Below are 25,000 nucleotides of genomic sequence, written 5' to 3' on the forward strand. Positions count from 1 at the left end.
GGTGTAGAGAGCATGGTGGAGAGGGAGAGAGGGTGGTGGAGAGAGAAAAAGCGTGTTGGAGAGAGAGGGGGTGGCAGAGAGAGAGAGAGAGGGTGGTGGAGAGAGAGAAGGGGTGGTGGAGAGAGAGAGGGTGGTGGGTAGAGAGGGGGGTGGTGGAGAGAGAGAGGGGGTGGTGGAGAGGTAGAGAAGGTGGTGGAGGGAGAGAGGGGGTGGTGGAGAGGGAGAGAGGGTGGTGGAGAGAGAGAAGGGGTGGTGGACAGAGAGAAAGGGTGGTGGAGAGAGAGAGAGGGTGGTGGAGAGAGAGAGAGGATGGTGGAGAGAGAGAGGGGGTGGTGGAGAGAGAGAGGGGGTGGTGGAGAGGGAGAGAATGTGGTGGAGGGAGAGAGGGGGTGGTGGAGAGGGAGAGAGGGTGGTGGAGAGAGAGAGGGGGTGGTGGAGAGAGAGAGAGGGTGGTGGAGAGAGAGGGTGGTGGAGAGAGAGGGGGTGGTGGAGAGAGAGAGGGGGTGGTGGAGAGAGAGAGGGTGGTGGAAAGAGAGAGAGAGAGGGTGGTGGAGAAGGAGAGAAGGTGGTGAAGAGGGAGAGAGAGGGTGGTGGAGAGAGAGGAGGTTGTGGGGAGAGAGAGAGAGAGGGGGTGGTGGAGACATGGTTGTGGAGAGAGGGAGAAGGTGGTGGAGAGATATAGGGGGTGAGAAAGAGGGTGGTGAGAGAGAGGATGGTGGAGAGGGAGAGAGGGTGGTGGAGAGGGAGAGAGAGGGTGGTGGAGAGGGAGAGAGGGTGGAGGGAGAGGGTGGTAGGAGAGATAGAGGGTGGTGGAGAGTGAGAGAGAGGGTGGTGGAGAGAGAGGAGGAGGTGGAGAGGGAGAGAGAGAGGGTGGTGGAGAGAGAGAGAGACGGTGGTGGAGAGAGAGAGAGGGGTGGTAGAGAGAGAGAGGGGTTGGTGGAGAGGGAGAGAGAGGGTGGTGGAGAGAGAGGAGGTTGTGGGGAGAGAGAGAGGGTGGTGGAGAGATATAGGGGGTGAGAAAGAGGGTGGTGGAGAGAGAGAGAGGGTGGTGGAGAAGGAGAGAGAGGGTGGTGGAGAGGCAGAGAGGGTGGAGAGAGAGGGTGGTGGTGAGATAGAGGGTGGTAGAGAGGGAGAGAGAGGGTGGTGGAGAGAGAGGAGGAGGTGGAGAGGGATAGAGAGAGCGTGGTGGAGAGAGAGAGAGAGAGAGAGAGGGTGGTGGAGAGAGAGAGGATGGTGGAGAGGGAGAGAGGGGGTGGTGGAGATGGAGAGAGAGGGTGTCATGTTATGTACTGTTACTGTCATGTTATGTACTGTTACTGTTACTGTCAGGTTATGTACTGTTACTGTCCTGTTATGTACTGTTACTGTCCTGTCATGTTATGTACTGTTACTGTACTGTTATGTACTGTTACTGTTACTGTCCTGTTATGTACTGTTACTGTCCTGTCATGTTATGTACTGTTACTGTCCTGTTATGTACTGTTACTATCCTGTTATGTACTGTTACTGTCCTGTTATGTACTGTTACTGTTATGTTATGTACTGTTACTGTTATGTTATGTACTGTTACTGTTATGTTATGTACTGTTACTGTTATGTTATGTTATGTACTGTTACTGTCATGTTATGTACTGTTACTGTCCTGTTATGTACTGTTACTGTCCTGTTATGTACTGTTACTGTTATGTTATGTACTGTTACTGTTATGTTATGTACTGTTACTGTCCTGTTATGTTATGTACTGTTACTGTCATGTTATGTACTGTTACTGTCATGTTATGTACTGTTACTGTCCTGTTATGTTATGTACTGTTACTGTCATGTTATGTACTGTTACTGTCATGTTATGTTATGTACTGTCACTGTCATGTTATGTACTGTTACTGCCCTGTTATGTACTGTTACTGTCCTGTTATGTTATGTACTGTTACTGTCATGTTATGTACTGTTACTGTCATGTTATGTTATGTACTGTTACTGTCATGTTATGTACTGTTACTGTCCTGTTATGTACTGTTATGTACTGTTACTGTTACTGTCCTGTTATGTACTGTTACTGTCTTGTTATGTTATGTACTGTTACTGTCCTGTTATGTACTGTTACTGTCCTGTTATGTACTGTTACTGTTATGTACTGTTACTGTCATGTTATGTACTGTTACTGTCATGTTATGTTATGTACTGTTACTGTCCTGTTATGTACTGTTACTGTCCTGTTATGTTATGTACTGTTACTGTCATGTTATGTACTGTTACTGTCATGTTATGTTATGTACTGTTACTGTCATGTTATGTTATGTACTGTCACTGTCATGTTATGTACTGTTACTGTCCTGTTATGTACTGTTACTGTTACTGTCCTGTTATGTACTGTTACTGTTACTGTCCTTTTATGTACTGTTACTGTCTTGTTATGTTATGTACTGTTACTGTCCTGTTATGTACTGTTACTGTCATGTTATGTACTGTTACTGTCCTGTTATGTTATGTACTGTTACTGTCCTGTTATGTACTGTTACTGTCATGTTATGTACTGTTACTGTCATGTTATGTACTGTTACTGTCCTGTTATGTACTGTTACTGTCATGTTATGTACTGTTACTGTCATGTTATGTACTGTTACTGTCCTTTTATGTACTGTTACTGTCTTGTTATGTACTGTTACTGTCCTGTTATGTACTGTTACTGTTACTGTCCTGTTATGTACTGTTACTGTTACTGTCCTTTTATGTACTGTTACTGTCTTGTTATGTTATGTACGGTTACTGTCCTGTTATGCACTATTACTGTCATGTTATGTTATGTACTGTTACTGTCCTGTTATGTACTGTTACTGGTATGTACTGTTACTGTCATGTTATGTACTGTTACTGTCATGTTATGTACTGTTACTGTCATGTTATGTACTGTTACTGTCATGTTATGTACTGTTACTGTTACTGTCATGTACTGTTACTGTTACTTTCATGTTATGTACTGTTACTGTTACTGTCATGTACTGTTACTGTTACTGTCCTGTTATGTACTGTTACTGGTATGTACTGTTACTGTCATGTTATGTACTGTTACTGTCATGTTATGTACTGTTACTGTCATGTTATGTACTGTTACTGTTACTGTCATGTTATGTACTGTTACTGTCCTGTTATGTACTGTCACTGTCCTGTTATGTTATGTACTGTTACTGGTATGTACTGTTACTGTCATGTTATGTACTGTTACTGTTACTGTCATGTTATGTACTGTTACTGTCCTGTTATGTACTGTTACTGTCATGTTATGTACTGTTACTGTCATGTTATGTACTGTTACTGTTATGTACTGTTACTGTTATGTACTGTTACTGTCATGTTATGTTATGTACTGTTACTGTTATGTACTGTTACTGTCATGTCATGTTATGTACTGTTACTGTCCTGTTATGTACTGTTACTGTTATGTTATGTACTGTTACTGTTATGTTATGTACTGTTACTGTTATGTTATGTACATTTGAAAATGAGGTATAGTATGAGCATGATGAGGTGGCCTAGGGTTACAGGTTAGATAGGAGACAGGTTAGATAGGAGACAGGTTAGATAGACAGGTTAGATAGGAGACAGGTTAGATAGACAGGTTAGATAGGAGACAGGTTAGATAGACAGGTTAGATAGGAGACAGGTTAGATAGGAGACAGGTCAGGTAGGAGACAGGTTAGATAGGAGACAGGTTAGATAGACAGGTTAGATAGGAGACAGGTTAGGTAGGAGACAGGTTAGATAGACAGGTTAGATAGGAGACAGGTTAGGTAGGAGACAGGTTAGATAGGAGACAGGTTAGATAGACAGGTTAGGTAGGAGACAGGTTAGATAGGAGACAGGTTAGATAGACAGGTTAGATAGGAGACAGGTTAGGTAGGAGACAGGTTAGATAGGAGACAGGTTAGATAGGAGACAGGTTAGATAGACAGGTTAGATAGGAGACAGGTTAGGTAGGAGACAGGTCAGGTAGGAGACAGGTTAGATAGGAGACAGGTTAGATAGGAGACAGGTTAGGTAGGAGACAGGTTAGGTAGGAGACAGGTTAGATAGACAGGTTAGATAGGAGACAGGTTAGATAGACAGGTTAGATAGGAGACAGGTTAGATAGGAGACAGGTTAGATAGACAGGTTAGATAGGAGACAGGTTAGATAGGAGACAGGTTAGATAGGAGACAGGTTAGATAGACAGGTTAGATAGGAGACAGGTTAGATAGACAGGTTAGATAGGAGACAGGTTAGATAGGAGACAGGTTATATAGAATACAGGTTAGATAGGAGACAGGTTAGGTAGACAGGTTAGATAGGAGACAGGTTAGATAGGAGACAGGTTAGATAGACAGGTTAGATAGGAGACAGGTTAGATAGACAGGTTAGATAGGAGACAGGTTAGATAGGAGACAGGTTAGATAGGAGACAGGTTAGATAGGAGACAGGTTAGGTAGAATACAGGTTAGATAGGAGACAGGTTAGATAGGAGACAGGTTAGATAGGAGACAGGTTAGATAGACAGGTTAGATAGGAGACAGGTTAGATAGACAGGTTAGATAGGAGACAGGTTAGGTAGGAGACAGGTTAGATAGGAGACAGGTTAGATAGGAGACAGGTTAGATAGACAGGTTAGATAGGAGACAGGTTAGGTAGGAGACAGGTCAGGTAGGAGACAGGTTAGATAGGAGACAGGTTAGATAGGAGACAGGTTAGGTAGGAGACAGGTTAGGTAGGAGACAGGTTAGATAGACAGGTTAGATAGGAGACAGGTTAGATAGAGACAGGTTAGATAGACAGGTTAGATAGGAGACAGTCTAGATAGGAGACAGGTTAGATAGGAGACAGGTTAGATAGACAGGTTAGATAGGAGACAGGTTAGATAGACAGGTTAGATAGGAGACAGGTTAGATAGGAGACAGGTTAGATAGAATACAGGTTAGATAGGAGACAGGTTAGGTAGACGGGTTAGATAGGAGACAGGTTAGATAGGAGACAGGTTAGATAGACAGGTTAGATAGGAGACAGGTTAGATAGACAGGTTAGATAGAGACAGGTTAGATAGGAGACAGGTTAGATAGGAGACAGGTTAGATAGGAGACAGGTTAGGTAGAATACAGGTTAGATAGGAGACAGGTTAGATAGGAGACAGGTTAGATAGGAGACAGGTTAGATAGACAGGTTAGATAGGAGACAGGTTAGATAGAATACAGGTTAGATAGGAGACAGGTTAGGTAGAATACAGGTTAGATAGGAGACAGGTTAGATAGGAGACAGGTTAGATAGGAGACAGGTTAGATAGACAGGTTAGATAGGAGACAGGTTAGATAGACAGGTTAGATAGGAGACAGGTTAGGTAGGAGACAGGTTAGATAGGAGACAGGTTAGATAGGAGACAGGTTAGATAGACAGGTTAGATAGGAGACAGGTTAGGTAGGAGACAGGTCAGGTAGGAGACAGGTTAGATAGGAGACAGGTTAGATAGACAGGTTAGATAGGAGACAGGTTAGATAGACAGGTTAGATAGGAGACAGGTTAGGTAGGAGACAGGTTAGATAGGAGACAGGTTAGATAGGAGACAGGTTAGATAGACAGGTTAGATAGGAGACAGGTTAGGTAGGAGACAGGTCAGGTAGGAGACAGGTTAGATAGGAGACAGGTTAGATAGGAGACAGGTTAGGTAGGAGACAGGTTAGGTAGGAGACAGGTTAGATAGACAGGTTAGATAGGAGACAGGTTAGATAGGAGACAGGTTAGATAGGAGACAGGTTAGATAGACAGGTTAGATAGGAGACAGTCTAGATAGGAGACAGGTTAGATAGGAGACAGGTTAGATAGACAGGTTAGATAGGAGACAGGTTAGATAGGAGACAGGTTAGATAGAATACAGGTTAGATAGGAGACAGGTTAGGTAGACGGGTTAGATAGGAGACAGGTTAGATAGGAGACAGGTTAGATAGACAGGTTAGATAGGAGACAGGTTAGATAGACAGGTTAGATAGGAGACAGGTTAGATAGGAGACAGGTTAGATAGGAGACAGGTTAGATAGGAGACAGGTTAGGTAGAATACAGGTTAGATAGGAGACAGGTTAGATAGGAGACAGGTTAGATAGGAGACAGGTTAGATAGACAGGTTAGATAGGAGACAGGTTAGATAGAATACAGGTTAGATAGGAGACAGGTTAGGTAGAATACAGGTTAGATAGGAGACAGGTTAGATAGGAGACAGGTTAGATAGGAGACAGGTTAGATAGACAGGTTAGACAGGAGACAGGTTAGATAGGAGACAGGTTAGGTAGAAGACAGGTTAGGTAGAAGACAGGTTAGGTAGAAGACAGGTTAGGTAGGAGACAGGTTAGATAGGAGACAGGTTAGATAGGAGACAGGTTAGATAGGAGACAGGTTAGGTAGGAGACAGGTTAGGTAGGAGACAGGTTAGATAGACAGGTTAGATAGGAGACAGGTTAGATAGACAGGTTAGGTAGGAGACAGGTTAGGTAGAAGACAGGTCAGGTAGGAGACAGGTTAGATAGGAGACAGGTTAGGTAGGAGACAGGTTAGGTAGGAGACAGGTTAGATAGACAGGTTAGATAGGAGACAGGTTAGGTAGGAGACAGGTTAGATAGGAGACAGGTTAGGTAGGAGACAGGTTAGGTAGGAGACAGGTTAGATAGGAGACAGGTTAGATAGACAGGTTAGATAGGAGACAGGTTAGATAGACAGGTTAGATAGGAGACAGGTTAGATAGACAGGTTAGATAGGAGACAGGTTAGGTAGGAGACAGGTTAGATAGGAGACAGGTTAGATAGGAGACAGGTTAGATAGACAGGTTAGATAGGAGACAGGTTAGGTAGGAGACAGGTCAGGTAGGAGACAGGTTAGATAGGAGACAGGTTAGATAGGAGACAGGTTAGGTAGGAGACAGGTTAGGTAGGAGACAGGTTAGATAGACAGGTTAGATAGGAGACAGGTTAGATAGGAGACAGGTTAGATAGGAGACAGGTTAGATAGACAGGTTAGATAGGAGACAGGTTAGATAGGAGACAGGTTAGATAGGAGACAGGTTAGATAGACAGGTTAGATAGGAGACAGGTTAGATAGACAGGTTAGATAAGAGACAGGTTAGATAGGAGACAGGTTAGATAGAATACAGGTTAGATAGGAGACAGGTTAGGTAGACAGGTTAGATAGGAGACAGGTTAGATAGGAGACAGGTTAGATAGACAGGTTAGATAGGAGACAGGTTAGATAGACAGGTTAGATAGGAGACAGGTTAGATAGGAGACAGGTTAGATAGGAGACAGGTTAGATAGGAGACAGGTTAGGTAGAATACAGGTTAGATAGGAGACAGGTTAGATAGGAGACAGGTTAGATAGGAGACAGGTTAGATAGACAGGTTAGATAGGAGACAGGTTAGATAGAATACAGGTTAGAATAGGAGACAGGTTAGGTAGAATACAGGTTAGATAGGAGACAGGTTAGATAGGAGACAGGTTAGATAGGAGACAGGTTAGATAGACAGGTTAGACAGGAGACAGGTTAGATAGGAGACAGGTTAGGTAGAAGACAGGTTAGGTAGAAGACAGGTTAGGTAGAAGACAGGTTAGGTAGGAGACAGGTTAGATAGGAGACAGGTTAGATAGGAGACAGGTTAGATAGACAGGTTAGGTAGGAGACAGGTTAGATAGACAGGTTAGGTAGGAGACAGGTTAGGTAGAAGACAGGTCAGGTAGGAGACAGGTTAGATAGGAGACAGGTTAGGTAGGAGACAGGTTAGGTAGGAGACAGGTTAGGTAGGAGACAGGTTAGATAGACAGGTTAGATAGGAGACAGGTTAGGTAGGAGACAGGTTAGATAGGAGACAGGTTAGGTAGGAGACAGGTTAGGTAGGAGACAGGTTAGATAGGAGACAGGTTAGGTAGACAGGTTAGGTAGGAGACAGGTTAGATAGACAGGTTAGGTAGGAGACAGGTTAGGTAGGAGACAGGTTAGATAGACAGGTTAGGTAGGAGACAGGTTAGGTAGAAGACAGGTTAGGTAGGAGACAGGTTAGATAGGAGACAGGTTAGGTAGACAGGTTAGGTAGGAGACAGGTTAGATAGACAGGTTAGGTAGAAGACAGGTCAGGTAGGAGACAGGTTAGATAGGAGACAGGTTAGATAGGAGACAGGTTAGGTAGGAGACAGGTTAGATAGGAGACAGGTTAGACAGGAGACAGGTTAGATAGGAGACAGGTTAGGTAGAAGACAGGTTAGGTAGGAGACAGGTTAGGTAGAAGACAGGTTAGGTAGAAGACAGGTCAGGTAGGAGACAGGTTAGATAGGAGACAGGTTAGATAGGAGACAGGTTAGGTAGGAGACAGGTTAGATAGGAGACAGGTTAGGTAGGAGACAGGTTAGGTAGAAGACAGGTTAGGTAGGAGACAGGTTAGATAGGAGACAGGTTAGATGGGAGACAGGTTAGGTAGGAGACAGGTTAGGTAGAAGACAGGTTAGATAGGAGACAGGTTAGATAGGAGACAGGTTAGGTAGAAGACAGGTTAGGTAGGAGACAGGTTAGATAGGAGACAGGTTAGATAGGAGACAGGTTAGGTAGGAGACAGGTTAGATAGGAGACAGGTTAGATAGGAGACAGGTTAGATGGGAGACAGGTTAGGTAGGAGACAGGTTAGATAGGAGACAGGTTAGATGAAATACAGGTTAGATGGGAGACAGGTTAGGTAGGAGACAGGTTAGATGGGAGACAGGTTAGGTAGGAGAATGGTTAGATAGGAGACAGGTTAGATAAAATACAGGTTAGATAGGAGACAGAAGAGAGAACAGAGGTAGGGTTGACAACAAGAAGAGGTAGGGCTGACAACAAGAAGAGGTAGGGCTGACAACAAGAAGAGGTAGGGCTGACAACAAGAAGAGGTATGGCTGACAACAAGAAGAGGTAGGGCTGACAACAAGAAGAGGTAGGGCTGACAGCAAGAAGAGGTAGGGCTGACAATAAGAAGAGGTAGGGCTGACAACAAGAAGAGGTAGGGCTGACAACAAGAAGAGGTAGGGCTGACAACAAGAAGAGGTAGGGCTGACAACAAGAAGAGGTAGGGCTGACAACAAGAAGAGGTAGGGCTGACAACAAGAAGAGGTAGGGCTGACAATAAGAAGAGGTAGGGCTGACAATAAGAAGAGGTAGGGCTGACAATAAGAAGAGGTAGGGCTGACAATAAGAAGAGGTAGGGCTGACAATAAGAAGAGGTAGGGCTGACAATAAGAAGAGGTAGGGCTGACAATAAGAAGAGGTAGGGCTGACAATAAGAAGAGGTAGGGCTGACAACAAGAAGAGGTAGGGCTGACAACAAGAAGAGGTAGGGCTGACAACAAGAAGAGGTAGGGCTGACAACAAGAAGAGGTAGGGCTGACAACAAGAAGAGGTAGGGCTGACAACAAGAAGAGGTAGGGCTGACAACAAGAAGAGGTAGGGCTGACAACAAGAAGAGGTAGGGCTGACAACAAGAAGAGGTAGGGCTGACAACAAGAAGAGGTAGGGCTGACAACAAGAAGAGGTAGGGCTGACAGCAAGAAGAGGTAGGGCTGACAACAAGAAGAGGTAGGGCTGACAACAAGAAGAGGTAGGGCTGACAACAAGAAGAGGTAGGGCTGACAACAAGAAGAGGTAGGGCTGACAACAAGAAGAGGTAGGGCTGACAACAAGAAGAGGCAGGGCTGACAACAAGAAGAGGTAGGGCTGACAACAAGAAGAGGTAGGGCTGACAACAAGAAGAGGTAGGGCTGACAGCAAGAAGAGGTAGGGCTGACAACAAGAAGAGGTAGGGCTGACAACAAGAAGAGGTAGGGCTGACAACAAGAAGAGGTAGGGCTGACAACAAGAAGAGGTAGGGCTGACAACAAGAAGAGGTAGGGCTGACAACAAGAAGAGGTAGGGCTGACAACAAGAAGAGGTAGGGCTGACAACAAGAAGAGACGAAAGCGGGGAGTTATGAGAGCAGAGAGCTGGTCAAATCCTATAACCTAGGAGAGGAATGGAGGGACAGAGGGATGAAGGAAAGGGTTTTGAAGAGAGAGGGATTGTCGTTGCGGAAGAGAGTAGATGAAAAGAAAGGGATAGGGAAGGAAGGAGAGAGGAGAGAGAGGAGAGAAAGAGAAAGAAGAGAAGAGAGAGGAGAGAGAGAGAGAGAGGAGAGAGAGAGAAGAGATTGGAGAGAGAGAGAGAGGAGAGAAAGAGAGAGAGAGAGAGAGAAGAGAGGGAGAGATAGAGGGGGAGAGAGACAGAGAGATAGAGAGAGAGGGGGGAGAGAGAGAGAGAGCAATAAAGGGGGAGAGAGAGACAGAGAGAGAGAGAGAGAGAGAGAGAGAGTGCAGTGACCCAGAAAACGTTGACACACACCAAGCACCTCAGGAAACTGTGACACTTAAATAGAAACAATCAGCCAGTCTTGACCTCGTTAATGATGCTTAATGAAACCTCAACTCTGGAGGAAGGAGAGAGAGATGGAGAGAGAGAGAAGGAGAGGGACAAGGTGAGTGAGGATAGAGAGAGAGATGCTGGATGAAGAAGGTATGTCTTGAGGGATTGCAGAAGGCAGAGATTAAATTACTGAATAAATTACTGTAGGGTGTGTGTGTGTCTCTGCAGGGTGTGTGTGTGTGTGTGTGTGTGTCTCTGTAGGGTCTGTGTGTGTGGGTCTCTCTGTAGGGTGTGTGTGTGTGTGTGTGTGTGTGTGTTTTGGTGCGTGCGTGCGCACGTGTGTGTCTCTGTAGGGTGTGTGTGTGTCTCTGTAGGGTGTGTGGGTCTCTCTGTAGGGTGTGTGTGTGTCTCTGTAGGGTGTGTGTGTGTGTCTCTGTAGGGTGTGTGTCTCTGTAGGGTGTGTGGGTCTCTCTGTAGGGTGTGTGTGCGTGCGTGCATCTGTGTATGCCAGTGTGTACTGTATGTGTTGCTACATACAGTATGAGTGGTGTGGAATACCACAGTCATCACCACAGCATCAATGCCTCGGTAATTAGTACTATTTTACATTAGAATACATCATATGTGTCACTATAATAATAATGTTAAACTAGCTGGAACTTTTCTCCAACACAATCCTGTTGTAATATCCCTCCCTGGATCAGACACTACAGGGGACTAATAGACCTTACTCACACGGCGGCCACGAACAAATTTATTTATTTTTATTTTATTTAACCAGGCAAGTCAGTTAAGAACAAATTCTTATTTTCAATGACGGCCTAGGAACAGTGGGTTAACTGCCTTGTTCAGGGGCAGAACGACAGATTTGTACCTTGTCAGCTCGGGGATTCGAACTTGCAACCTTTCGGTTACTTAGTCCAACGCTCTAACCACTAGGCTACCCTGCCGCCCCATCTCTTGTTGACAGACGCATTGTAACATAAATGGTATCGTAGTGTCTGTCGACAGACTTTGGGATGCGAGGACTATAAAATATAAAAGCAACTGGAGACTTAACTAGTTTCTTTTAGTATCTTTTGTCGTAGAAAATTGTGCAATATTTTATTTCTGGGTGTGCTAGATTATTCATTGACTTGCGTTTGTTAACACGATAGTCTGTGGCGTCAAAAGGTGTCAAACACAATTCCTGGAGGGCCCTGAGTCTGCTGCATGGCTTTAGTTATTAGCTTTTCATTTGTGTCGAATTAAGACGTAGCAAACCCCGTTAGGAGAGTTCCAAACCCCGTTAGGAGAGTTCCAAACCCCGTTAGGAGAGTTCCTAACTAGTCAGTGACCTAGACAACCCCGTTAGGAGAGTTCCTAACTAATCAGTTACCTAGACAACCCCGTTAGGAGAGTTCCTAACTAGTCAGTGACGTAGCAAACCCCGTTAAGGAGAGTTCCAAACCCCGTTAGGAGAGTTCCTAACTAGTCAGTGACCTAGACAACCCCGTTAGGAGAGTTCCTAACTAGTCAGTGACGTAGACAACCTGGTAAGGAGAGTTCCTAACTAGTCAGTGACGTAGCAAACACCGTTAGGAGAGTTCCTAACTAGTCAGTGACCTAGACAACCCCGTTAGGAGAGTTCCTAACTAGTCAGTGACCTAGCAAACCCCGTTAGGAGAGTTCCTAACTAGTCAGTGACCTAGCAAACCCCGTTAGGAGAGTTCCTAACTAGTCAGTGACCTAGCATACCCCGTTAGGAGAGTTCCTAACTAGTCAGTGACGTAGTAAACCCCGTTAGGAGAGTTCCTAACTAGTCAGTGACCTAGACAACCCCGTTAGGAGAGTTCCTAACTAGTCAGTGACCTAGACAACCCCGTTAGGAGAGTTCCTAACTAGTCAGTGACGTAGCAAACCCCGTTAGGAGAGTTCCTAACTAGTCAGTGACCTAGCAAACCCCGTTAGGAGAGTTCCTAACTAGTCAGTGACCTAGACAACCTGGTAAGGAGAGTTCCTAACTAGTCAGTGACCTAGACAACCTGGTAAGGAGAGTTCCTAACTAGTCAGTGACCTAGACAACCCGTTAAGAGAGTTCCTAACTAGTCAGTGACGTAGCAAACCCCGTTAGGAGAGTTCCTAACTAGTCAGTGACCTAGACAACCCCGTTAAGAGAGTTCCTAACTAGTCAGTGACGTAGCAAACCCCGTTAGGAGAGTTCCTAACTAGTAAGTTACCTAGACAACCCCGTTAGGAGAGTTCCTAACTAGTCAGTGACGTAGCAAACCCCGTTAGGAGAGTTCCTAACTAGTCAGTGACGTAGCAAACCCCGTTAGGAGAGTTCCTAACTAGTCAGTGACCTAGGAACCCCGTTAGGAGAGTTCCTAACTAGTCAGTGACCTAGGAAACCCCGTTAGGAGAGTTCCTAACTAGTCAGTGACGTAGCAAACCCCGTTAGGAGAGTTCCAAACCCCGTTAGGAGAGTTCCTAACTAGTCAGTGACCTAGACAACCCCGTTAGGAGAGTTCCTAACTAATCAGTTACCTAGACAACCCCGTTAGGAGAGTTACTAACTAGTCAGTGACCTAGACAACCCCGTTAGGAGAGTTCCTAACTAATCAGTTACCTAGACAACCCCGTTAGGAGAGTTCCTAACTAGTCAGTGACCTAGACAACCCCGTTAGGAGAGTTCCTAACTAGTCAGTGACGTAGACAACCTGGTAAGGAGAGTTCCTAACTAGTCAGTGACCTAGCAAACCCCGTTAGGAGAGTTCCTAACTAGTCAGTGACCTAGACAACCCCGTTAGGAGAGTTCCTAACTAGTCAGTGACCTAGCAAACCCCGTTAGGAGAGTTCCTAACTAGTCAGTGACCTAGCAAACCCCGTTAGGAGAGTTCCTAACTAGTTAGTGACCTAGCATACCCCGTTAGGAGAGTTCCTAACTAGTCAGTGACGTAGTAAACCCCGTTAGGAGAGTTCCTAACTAGTCAGTGACCTAGACAACCCCGTTAGGAGAGTTCCTAACTAGTCAGTGACCTAGACAACCCCGTTAGGAGAGTTCCTAACTAGTCAGTGACGTAGCAAACCCCGTTAGGAGAGTTCCTAACTAGTCAGTGACCTAGACAACCTGGTAAGGAGAGTTCCTAACTAGTCAGTGACCTAGACAACCTGGTAAGGAGAGTTCCTAACTAGTCAGTGACCTAGACAACCCGTTAAGAGAGTTCCTAACTAGTCAGTGACGTAGCAAACCCCGTTAGGAGAGTTCCTAACTAGTCAGTGACCTAGACAACCCCGTTAAGAGAGTTCCTAACTAGTCAGTGACGTAGCAAACCCCGTTAGGAGAGTTCCTAACTAGTCAGTGACCTAGACAACCTGGTAAGGAGAGTTCCTAACTAGTCAGTGACCTAGACAACCTGGTAAGGAGAGTTCCTAACTAGTCAGTGACCTAGACAACCCGTTAAGAGAGTTCCTAACTAGTCAGTGACGTAGCAAACCCCGTTAGGAGAGTTCCTAACTAGTAAGTTACCTAGACAACCCCGTTAGGAGAGTTCCTAACTAGTCAGTGACGTAGCAAACCCCGTTAGGAGAGTTCCTAACTAGTCAGTGACGTAGCAAACCCCGTTAGGAGAGTTCCTAACTAGTCAGTGACCTAGCAAACCCCGTTAGGAGAGTTCCTAACTAGTCAGTGACCTAGACAACCCCGTTAGTAGAGTTCCTAACTAGTCAGTGACCTAGACAACCCCGTTAGGAGAGTTCCTAACTAGTCAGTGACCTAGACAACCTGGTAAAGAGAGTTCCTCACTAATCAGTGACCTAGACAACCCGGTATGGAGAGTTCTTATCTAGTCAGTGACCTAGACAACCAGGTAAGGAGAGTTCCTAACTAATTAGTGACCTAGACAACCAGGTAAGGAGAGTTCCTAACTAGTCAGTGACCTTGACAACCCGGTAAGGAGAGTTCCTAACTAGTCAGTGACCTAGACAACCCGGTAAGCAGAGTTCCTAACTAGTCAGTGACCTAGACAACCCGGTAAGGAGAGTTCCTAACTAGTCAGTGACCTAGACAACCCTGTAAGCAGAGTTCCTAACTAGTCAGTGACCTAGACAACCCGGTAAGCAGAGTTCCTAACTAGTCAGTGACCTAGACATCCTGGTAAAGAGAGTTCCTAACTAGTCAGTGACCTAGACATCCTGGTAAGCAGAGTTCCTAACTAGTCAGTGACCTAGACAACCCGGTAAGGAGAGTTCCTAACTAGTCAGTGACCTAGACATCCTGGTAAGGAGAGTTCCTAACTAGTCAGTGACCTAGACAACCCGGTAAGGAGAGTTCCTAACTAGTCAGTGACCTAGACAACCCGGTAAGGAGAGTTCCTAACTAGTCAGTGACCTAGACAACCCCGTTAGGAGAGTTCCTAACTAGTCAGTGACCTAGACAACCCGGTAAGGAGAGTTCCTAACTAGTCAGTGACCTAGACATCCTGGTAAGCAGAGTTCCTAACTAGTCAGTGACCTTGATTAATCAGTCAAGTAGAAGGAAGGAGAGAAATACAGCAGGTGCTGGACTCAATCTTCCAGGAAGTGAGTTTGACACCGCAGGTTTGAAGGTGGTTTGTCTTCTGAACCTTTTTCTCCTCTGACTAGTTCTCTGTGTTCTCTTACATAATCTCTCTGTTTTCTGCTGTCTCTCTGGGTTCTCTAATACAATCTCTCTGTTTTCTGCTGTCTCTCTGGGTTCTCTTATATAATCTCTCTGTTTTCTGCTGTCTCTCTGGGTTATTTTATACAATCTCTCTGTTTTCTGCTGTCTCTCTAGGTTCTCTTATATAATCTCTCTGTTTTCTGCTGTCTCACTGGGTTCTCTTATACAATCTCTCTGTTTTCTGCTGTCTCTCTGGGTTCTCTTATATAATATCTCTGTTTTCTGCTGTCTCTTTGTGTTCTCTTATGTAATCTCTCTGTTTTCTGCTGTCTCTCTGGGTTCTCTTATATAATCTCTCTGTTTTCTGCTGTCTCTTTGTGTTCTCTTATATAATATCTCTGTTTTCTGCTGTCTCTTTGTGTTCTCTTATGTAATCTCTCTGTTTTCTGCTGTCTCTCTGGGTTCTCTTATATAATCTCTCTGTTTTCTGCTGTCTCTTTGTGTTCTCTTATATAATATCTCTGTTTTCTGCTGTCTCTCTGGGTTCTCTTATATAATGTCTCTGTTTTCTGCTGTCTCTTTGTGTTCTCTTATGTAATCTCTCTGTTTTCTGCTGTCTCTCTGGGTTCTCTTATATAATCTCTCTGTTTTCTGCTGTCTCTTTGTGTTCTCTTATATAATGTCTCTGTTTTCTGCTGTCTCTTTGTGTTCTCTTATGTAATCTCTCTGTTTTCTGCTGTCTCTCTGGGTTCTCTTATATAATCTCTCTGTTTTCTGCTGTCTCTTTCTGTTCTCTTATATAATCTCTCTGTTTTCTGCTGTCTCTCTGTTTTCTCTCATATAATCTCTCTGTTTTCTTCCTGTTCTCTCTCTCTTTTTATATTTTCATAAACCTCCTATGGCCTCCTATGACGTCATTTCACCTATCTTTGACCTCCTATAACCTCCTATGACATATCTATGACCTATGACCTCATTTCACCTATCTTTGACCTCCTATAACCTCCTATGACATATCTATGACCTATGACATCATATGACCTATCTATGACCTCGTATGACCTTTATTTCTTCTCTTTCTCTATTCCCTCACTCCATGTCTCCTGATTCCTCCTCCTCGATTCCTTTCTTTATTTTCGTTTGCTCTACCCCGCGTCTCTCTCCTCCTCTTTCTCTCTCTCTGTTTGTCTGTTTTCCGGCTGGCCAGCGAAGGGAAGATGGTGGTTCTTTCATTGGCTATTGGTTTGGCAGAGCAAGATGACTTTGCCAATATCCCTGATCCAATCACCTCCATGCAGGAAGCTCCAACAGCCAATCAGGAAGCACTTCCTCCTCCAGACAAGAGGTACCAGTCATAGTGCGAGAGAGCTGTGTGTGTGTGTGTGTGTGTGTGTGTGTGTGTGTGTGTGTGTGTGTGTGTGTTTGGGGGGTTTATGTGTGAGATGTGGTGAGAGCGAAAGAGAGAGAGAGAGACAGAGAGAGAGAGAGAGAGAGAGAGAGAGAGAGAGAGAGAGAGGGAATGTGGGTAGGATATGAAACTTCGTAGTGTGTGAGAGTGATATGTGGTTTTAGTGGGTATAGTCAGTACAACGACCTGTCATTGCAACTGATTTGCAGTGTGTTGAGTGAGAAACGGACGGACAGGAAGCAGAACAATGTGAAGGGTTTGGGTGAGAGTCGATGACTAGTTAGCAGTGAGCAAGTGGTTGTCTACTGTTGTGTCACCTGTAAAAGAAGATGTGTTAGTATGAGTATGACGATAGAACTACCTGTTGACCTCAACCAGAGAGATAATTAAATGATCCTATCAGGATGACGATAGACCTACCTGTTGAACTCATCCAGAGAGATAAATAAATGATCCTATAAGGATGATGATAGACCTACCTGTTGACCTCAACCAGAGAGATAAATAAATGATCCTATAAGGATGATGATAGACCTACCTGTTGACCTCAACCAGAGAGATAATTAAATGATAATAATTAAGCAGTAGTCAAGAGGATAGAGCAGTAGTCAAGAGGATAACGCAGTAGTCAAGAGGATAGAGCAGTAGTCAAGAGGATAACGCAGTAGTCAAGAGGATAGAGCAGTAGTCAAGAGGGTAGAGCAGTAGTCAAGAGGATAGAGCAGTCATCAAGAGGATAGAGCAGTAAGTCAAGAGGATAACGCAGTAGTCAAGAGGATAGAGCAGTAGCCAAGAGGGTAGAGCAGTAGTCAAGAGGATAGAGCAGTCATCAAGAGGATAGAGCAGTAAGTCAAGAGGATAACGCAGTAGTCAAGAGGATAACGCAGTAGTCAAGAGGATAACGCAGTAGTCAAGAGGATAACGCAGTAGTCAAGAGGATAGAGCAGTAGCCAAGAGGGTAGAGCAGTAGTCAAGAGGATAGAGCAGTCATCAAGAGGATAGAGCAGTAAGTCAAGAGGATAACGCAGTAGTCAAGAGGATAGAGCAGTAGCCAAGAGGGTAGAGCAGTAGTCAAGAGGATAGAGCAGTCATCAAGAGGATAGAGCAGTAAGTCAAGAGGATAACGCAGTAGTCAAGAGGATAACGCAGTAGTCAAGAGGATAACGCAGTAGTCAAGAGGATAACGCAGTAGTCCAGAGGATAGAGCAGTAGCCAAGAGGATAGAGCAGTAATCAAGAGGCTAAAGCAGTCGTCAAGAGGATAGAGCAGTCGTCAAGAGGGTAGAGCAGTAGTCAAGAGGATAGAGCAGTAGTCAAGAGGATAGAGCAGTCGTCAAGAGGATAGAGCAGTAGTCAAGAGGATAGAGCAGTCGTCAAGAGGCTAAAGCAGTCGTCAAGAGGGTAGAGCAGTCGTCAAGAGGATAACGCAGTAGTCAAGAGGATAGAGTGCTGCTCTTGTATTTGGAATGATGGCAGCGAGACAAAGTTTGCGTCTGAAATGGCTTCCTGTTCCAGGGCAAAAGTAGTGCACTTTATAGGTGACCATTTTTGGATTCAACCTGACATTGTCACCTGCAGAATCTCACTGTTCGCCTCCACTTCCAATGGCTGTTTATAATATATTCCATTCAGTAGACACTTTTTTATCCAAAGCGATTTATATTTTATTTATGGTCCCAGGAATCAAACCCACTACCCTGGTGTTACAAGTCCTATGCCGATGTTTAGCTGGCTAGGGACCAGCCAATCAAAGGACAGGGTTTTAACCTTTATTTAACCAGGCAAGTCAGTTAAGAACACATTCTTATTTTCAATGACAGCCTGGGAACAGTGGGTTAACTGCCTGTTCAGGGGCAGAACGACAGATTTGTACCTTGTCAGCTCAGGGGTTTGAACTCGCAACCTTTCGGTTACTAGTCCAATGCTCTAACCACTAGGCTACCCTGCCGCTCCGTAAGAGAGTCTCCATAAGAGTCTGCATAAGAGTCTCCATAAGAGTCTCCATAAGAGAGTCTGCATCAGAGAGTCTGCATCAGAGAGTCTGCATCAGAGAGTCTGCATACGAGAGTCTGCATAAGAGTCTCCATAAGAGTCGCCATAAGAGTCTCCATAAGAGAGTCTGCATCAGAGAGTCTGCATAAGAGAGTCTGCATAAGAGAGTCTGCATACAAGTCTTCATGAGTGTCTCCATAAGAGTCTGCATAAGAGAGTCTCCATAAGAGAGTCTCCATAAGAGAGTCTGCATCAGAGTCTGCATAAGAGAGTCTGCATCAGAGAGTCTGCATCAGAGAGTCTTCATCAGAGAGTCTGCATCAGAGAGTCTGCATAAGACAGTCTCCATAAGAGAGTCTGCATGCGAGGCGTCTCCATCAGAGAGTCTGCATCAGAGAGTCTGCATCAGAGAGTCTGCATAAGACAGTCTCCATAAGAGAGTCTGCATGCGAGGCGTCTCCATCAGAGAGTCTGCATCAGAGAGTCTGCATAAGAGAGTCTGCATCAGAGAGTCTGCATCAGAGAGTCTGCATCAGACAGTCTCCATCAGAGAGTCTGCATCCGAGGCGTCTCCATCAGAGAGTCTGCATAAGACAGTCTCCATCAGAGAGTCTCCATCAGAGAGTCTGCATCCGAGGCGTCAGCATCAGAGAGTCTGCATCCGAGGCGTCTCCATCAGAGAGTCTGCATCAGAGAGTCTGCATCAGAGAGTCTTCATCAGAGAGTCTGCATCAGACAGTCTGCATCAGAGAGTCTGCATCAGAGAGTATGCATAAGACAGTCTGCATCAGAGAGTCAGCATCAGACAGTCTGCATCAGAGAGTCAGCATCAGACAGTCTGCATCAGAGAGTCTGCATCAGAGAGTATGCATAAGACAGTCTGCATCAGAGAGTCAGCATCAGACAGTCTGCATCAGAGAGTCTGCATCAGAGAGTCTGCATAAGACAGTCTCCATAAGAGAGTCTGCATAAGACAGTCTCCATCAGAGAGTCTGCATCAGAGAGTCTCCATCAGACAGTCTCCATCAGACAGTCTCCATCAGAGAGTCTCCATCAGACAGTCTCCATCAGACAGTCTCCATCAGACAGTCTCCATCAGACAGTCTCCATCAGAGAGTCTCCATCAGACAGTCTCCATCAGACAGTCTCCATCAGACAGTCTCCATCAGAGAGTCTCCATCAGACAGTCTCCATCAGACAGTCTCCATCAGACAGTCTGCATCAGAGAGTATGCATAAGACAGTCTCCATCAGAGAGTCTCCATCAGAGAGTCTGCATAAGACAGTCTCCATCAGAGAGTCTGCATAAGACAGTCTCCATCAGAGAGTCTCCATCAGACAGTCAGCATCAGACAGTCAGCATCAGACAGTCTCCATAAGACAGTCTCCATCAGACAGTCTCCATCAGAGAGTCTCCATCAGAGAGTATCCATCAGAGAGTCTCCATCAGACAGTCTCCATCAGAGAGTCTCCATCAGAGAGTCTCCATCAGACAGTCTCCATCAGAGAGTCTCCATCAGACAGTCTCCATCAGACAGTCTCCATCAGAGAGTCTCCATCAGACAGTCTCCATCAGACAGTCTGCATCAGAGAGTCTCCATCAGAGAGTCTCCATCAGACAGTCTCCATAAGACAGTCTCCATCAGACAGTCTCCATCAGACAGTCTCCATCAGAGAGTCTCCATAAGACAGTCTCCATCAGACAGTCTCCATCAGACATTCTCCATCAGACAGTCTCCATCAGAGAGTCTCCATCAGACAGTCTCCATCAGACAGTCTCCATCAGACAGTCTCCATCAGACAGTCTCCATCGGAGAGTCTCCATCGGAGAGTCTCCATCAGACAGTCTCCATCAGACAGTCTCCATCAGACAGTCTCCATCAGACAGTCTCCATCAGAGAGTCAGCATCAGAGAGTCTGCATCAGAGAGTCTGCATCAGAGAGTCTCCATCAGAGAGTCTGCATCCGAGGCGTCTCCATACGGGAATCTGCTACGTGACTCACATGAAATCCTCGATTAGTATTCTGTTATCATCCTACATTCGTTTTTCTCTCTTTCTTCTCTCTTCTATTGTTGACTTCCTCTCCCCCTTGACATTTACAGAGCCTTCAGAAAGTATGTACAACCCCGTGACTTTTTCCACATTGAATTACGTTGGTTTTTTTGTCACACAATACCCCATAATGTCAAAGTGGAATTATGTTAAGTCAATAAGTATTCAACTCCTTTGTTATGGCAAGCCTAAATAAGTTAGCGAGGCTATGCTCACTGAGTCTGTACATAGTCAAAGCTTTCCTTAAGTTTGGGTCTGTCACAGTGGTCAGGTATTCTGCCGCTGTGTACTCTCTGCTTAGGGCCAAATAGCATTCTAGTTTGAGCAGTTTTTTTGTTGATTCTTTCCAATGTGTCAATTAATTATGTTCTTGTTTTCTCATGATTTGGTTGGGTCTAATTGTGCTGCTGTCTTGGGGCTCTGTGGGGTTTGTTTGTGTTTGTGAACAGAGCCCCAGGACCAGCTTGCTTAGGGGACTCTTCTCCTGGTTAACCTCTCTGTAGGTGATGGCTTTGTTATGGAAGGTTTGGGAATCGCTTCTTTTTAGGTGGTTGTAGAAACAGCTCTTTTCTGGATTTTGATAATTAAGCGGCTATCGGCCTAGGCTATCGGCCTAATTCTGCTCTGCATGTATTATTTGGTGTTTTATGTTGTACACAGAGGATATTTTGCAGAATTCTGCCTGCAGAGTCTCAATTTGGTGTTCGTCTCATTTGGTGAATTCTTGGTTGGTGGGCTCTATAATTGATTCAAGTATTTTTAGCCAGATCCTAATTGGTATGTCGAATTTTATGTTCCTTTTTATGGCACAGAAGGCCATTCTTGCCTTGTCTCTTAGATCGTTCACAGCTTTGTGGAAGTTACCTGTGGTGCTGATGTTTATGCCAAGGTATGTATAGTTTTTTGTGTGCTCTAGGGCAACAGTGTCTAGATGGAATTTGTATTTTTGGTCCTGGCAACTGGACCTGTTTTGGAACATCATTATTATTGTCTTACTGAGATATACTGTCAGGGCCCAGGTCTGACAGAATCTGTGTATAAGATCTAGGTGCTGCTGTAGGCCCTCCGTGATTGGTGACAGAAGCATCAGATCATCAGCAAATAGTAGACATTTGACTTCAGATTCTAGTAGGGTGAGGACTGTTCTAGTGCCCTCGCCAATTGTTTGATATATATGTTGAAGAGGATGGGGCTTAACCTGCATCCCTGTCTCACCCCACGACCCTGTGGAAAGAAATGTGTGTTTTTTTGCCAATTTTAACCACACACTTGTTGTTTGTGTACATTGATTTTATAATGTCGGACTTTTACCCCCAACACCACTTTCCATTCATTTGTATAGCAGACTCTCATGCCAAATTGAGTCGAAGGCTTATTTGAAATCAACAAAGCATGAGAAGACTTCAGATTCTAGTAGGGTGAGGCTGGGTGCTGCAGACTGTTCTAGTGCCCTCGCTAATTAGTAAATATATATGTTGAAGAGGGTGGGGCTTAAGCTGCATCCCTGTCTTACCCCCCCCCCCTCCAGGCCCTGTGCCAATTTTAACCACACACTTGTTGTTTGTGTACATGGATTTTATAATGTTGTATGTTTTTCTGTTACACCACGTTCCATCAATTTGAATAGCAGACCCTCGTGCCAAATTGAGTCAAAAGCTTTTTTGAACTCAACAAAGCATGAGAAGCCTTTGCCTTTGATTTGGTTTGTTTATTTGTCAATTAGGGTGTGCAGGGTGAATACGTGGTCTGACATACGGTAACTTGATTAAAAGCCCATTTGACATTTGCTCAGTACATTGTTTTCTCTGAGGAAATGTACGAGTCTGCTGTTAATGATAATGCAGAGGATTTTCCCAAGGTTACTGTTGACGCATATCCCACGGTAGTTATTGGGGTCAAATTTGTCTCCACTTTTGTGGATTGGGATGATCAGTCCTTGGTTGCAAATATTGGGGAAGATGCCAGAGCTGAGGATGATGTTAAAGTATAGCCAATCTCTCTCTCTCCATCACTCCACAGAGAGTTACCCGGAGAGTCTTCTCATTATTCAGGAACAGTCACTTATGTAAACACACTGAGCTACGCTGAACCACACTGCTATAAATAGGCTTTTTCGTTCCTCGGCAGACAACTCACACACCAAAGAGAAGCAGCCCAAATATCTAAATATCTCGGAGGATTTCCAGACATCCAAGAGACATCCAAGAGTTTCTTGGCTGTCTGCTTTTTATCTGTTATATAGATAAAAGCATCCCCACACACCCAAATGGTAATTCAGGTATTTTTGTAACTCATCTTCGGTAGCTCATTTAGTCTAGCGCTTTTTCTATTCAAAATAAATATATGTGTTACTCATTAGGACTGACAACTCTCTGTACCACGATAGAACACTGTGATGTCATATGGACACAACACACACGTTCCATCTTCCTACTGTCAGCTGACTGAGTCAGAGCCAGAGTGTATTCACGTGTCTGGCTCTGTGCTAAACACACACACACACACACACACACACACACACACACACACACACACGCACACACACACACACACACACATACGCACACACACACACACACACACGCACACATACGCATACACACACACACACACACGCACACACACACACACACACACTTGGACACACACACATACGCATACACACACACGCACACACACACACACACACACACTTGGACACACACACACACACACACAGGCATACACACTTGGACACACTCACACAGTTTCCCCTGTAGACTAATTAGGCCATTTCAACTTGTTGACAAATTGGAGATAATTAAGCTAATGGCGCCACACTTTGAAAGGAAAATGGAGATTGAGGACCACAAATTAAGATTCCCTGTTATTCCTTGTCAAACCCAGTTATTTTTAACCCATTCTGTTATAGCACGAACCTGACGTGAACCTGACACATACAGAATTTGACCACTTGTGTTTTATATAACAATATCTTGGTTCACTAACAGGAAAGTTTCACCTACTATAAATCAGATGAGATATGTGGTTGTTGTACCTTTAGATCAATGCAATAACTGTAAATCACTCTGGATAAGAGTGTTTAGTAAATGGCTAACATTTAAAATGTAACAGCTAGCTAACCTGCAGAGATGGTTTTCCAGATACAGATTAAGCCTTCTCTTGTACTAAAAAGCACTTTCATTTGAGATTCTCCATAGAGCTTTTTTATTTCTAAACTTGTGTCACACCTTAGAGCTTGTTATGTCTCTATTTTAGTTTGGTCAGGGTGTGATGTGGGGTGGGCATTCTATGTTCCTTTTTCTATGTTTTTGTATTTCTTTGTTTTGGCCTGGTATGGTTCTCAATCAGGGACAGCTGTCTATCGTTGTCTCTGATTGGGAACCATACTTAGGCAGCCTTTTCCCACCTGTGTTTTGTGGGTAGTTGTTTTTTGTTTTCTGTTTTGTGTGTCTGCACCAGACAGAACTGTTTCGTTTTGTTCCATTTTGTTATTTTGTCTGTGTTCAGTTTAAATAAATAATCTTTGCTTTGGTCCACTCCTTCTTCATGCGACGACAAGCACTACAACTAGTTTTAATAGCTGTCTGGGAAACCGGCCTTAAAGGAAAAGTTAGGGTTTTTTTTACAACCAAATCTAACTTTGTTATGTAAATGGTATGTTGTAGAAAGGTCCAGACACTTATTGAGGAAGGAGAAAATATGAACAAATGTTATGAAAACACCAAAATACGTAATTTTAGAAACAGAAATGCTCTCAGTATATCGATGTCTTTAGATGTTGTACACATAAAATTGTGTCATTCCCGAACTTTATCCGCAATGTTATATTCCTGTGCGACTCGATTCGTTTCCCCTATCCAGCTGTTCCATCTGTGTAGCTTCTACAGGTAACTACCAAAATAAAGGAAACACCAACATAGTGTCTTAATAGGACGTTGGGCCACCACCAACCGCCAGAACAGATTCAATGCACCTTGACATAGATTCTAGTGTCTGGAACTTCCTGTGTGGAAGCGCCTGCTTTTCAATATACTTTGTATCCCCTTATTTACTCACGTGTTTCCTTTATTTTGGCAGTTACCTGTAGACAGGACCCAGAAGCCGTAACAAAATGGAACATAACATTGCGGATAATGACTTTGCGTCACCATGCTGTGGTCTTTTCCGTTTCTAAAAGTTCGTATCTGGTTGTTTTTTTGTTGTTGTTGCGTTTGTTCATGTTTTTTTGGCGAAATTGTAACAGAAGTAACAAGTGTCTGGACCTATAACATCTATAACATGCCATTGACATCATAAAATAGAGATTTTCAAAAAATAAAATTTTCCTTTAAAGCTGCACTGTGCAGAAATCGCTCGTCCACTTCCTGGTTGCTACAATTCTAATAGTTCTCCTAATTTCGGGTTTATAGTACCTAACAAGTATATTGTAGAGAACCGTTGTACCATTTAAACCGGTGTGAAATATATTAATATATAATATATAAATACATAACCAAAAACATT

General features: G+C 44.3%; 1 protein-coding gene across 1 annotated transcript in view; it reads left to right on the forward strand.

Annotated features, from left to right (window-relative positions):
- Nucleotides 1-25,000, forward strand: part of LOC112241608 (synaptotagmin-7-like) — a 160,328-nt gene that overhangs the window by 27,841 nt on the left and 107,487 nt on the right. The window contains exon 3 of the mRNA XM_042320786.1: nucleotides 16,250-16,387. Within this exon, the coding sequence (XP_042176720.1) occupies nucleotides 16,250-16,387 (138 nt within the window). The remainder of the gene's footprint in view (nucleotides 1-16,249; nucleotides 16,388-25,000) is intronic.

This window comes from Oncorhynchus tshawytscha, linkage group LG01 (genome assembly GCF_018296145.1).
Source record: "Oncorhynchus tshawytscha isolate Ot180627B linkage group LG01, Otsh_v2.0, whole genome shotgun sequence".
Taxonomy (NCBI): Eukaryota; Metazoa; Chordata; class Actinopteri; order Salmoniformes; family Salmonidae; genus Oncorhynchus; species Oncorhynchus tshawytscha.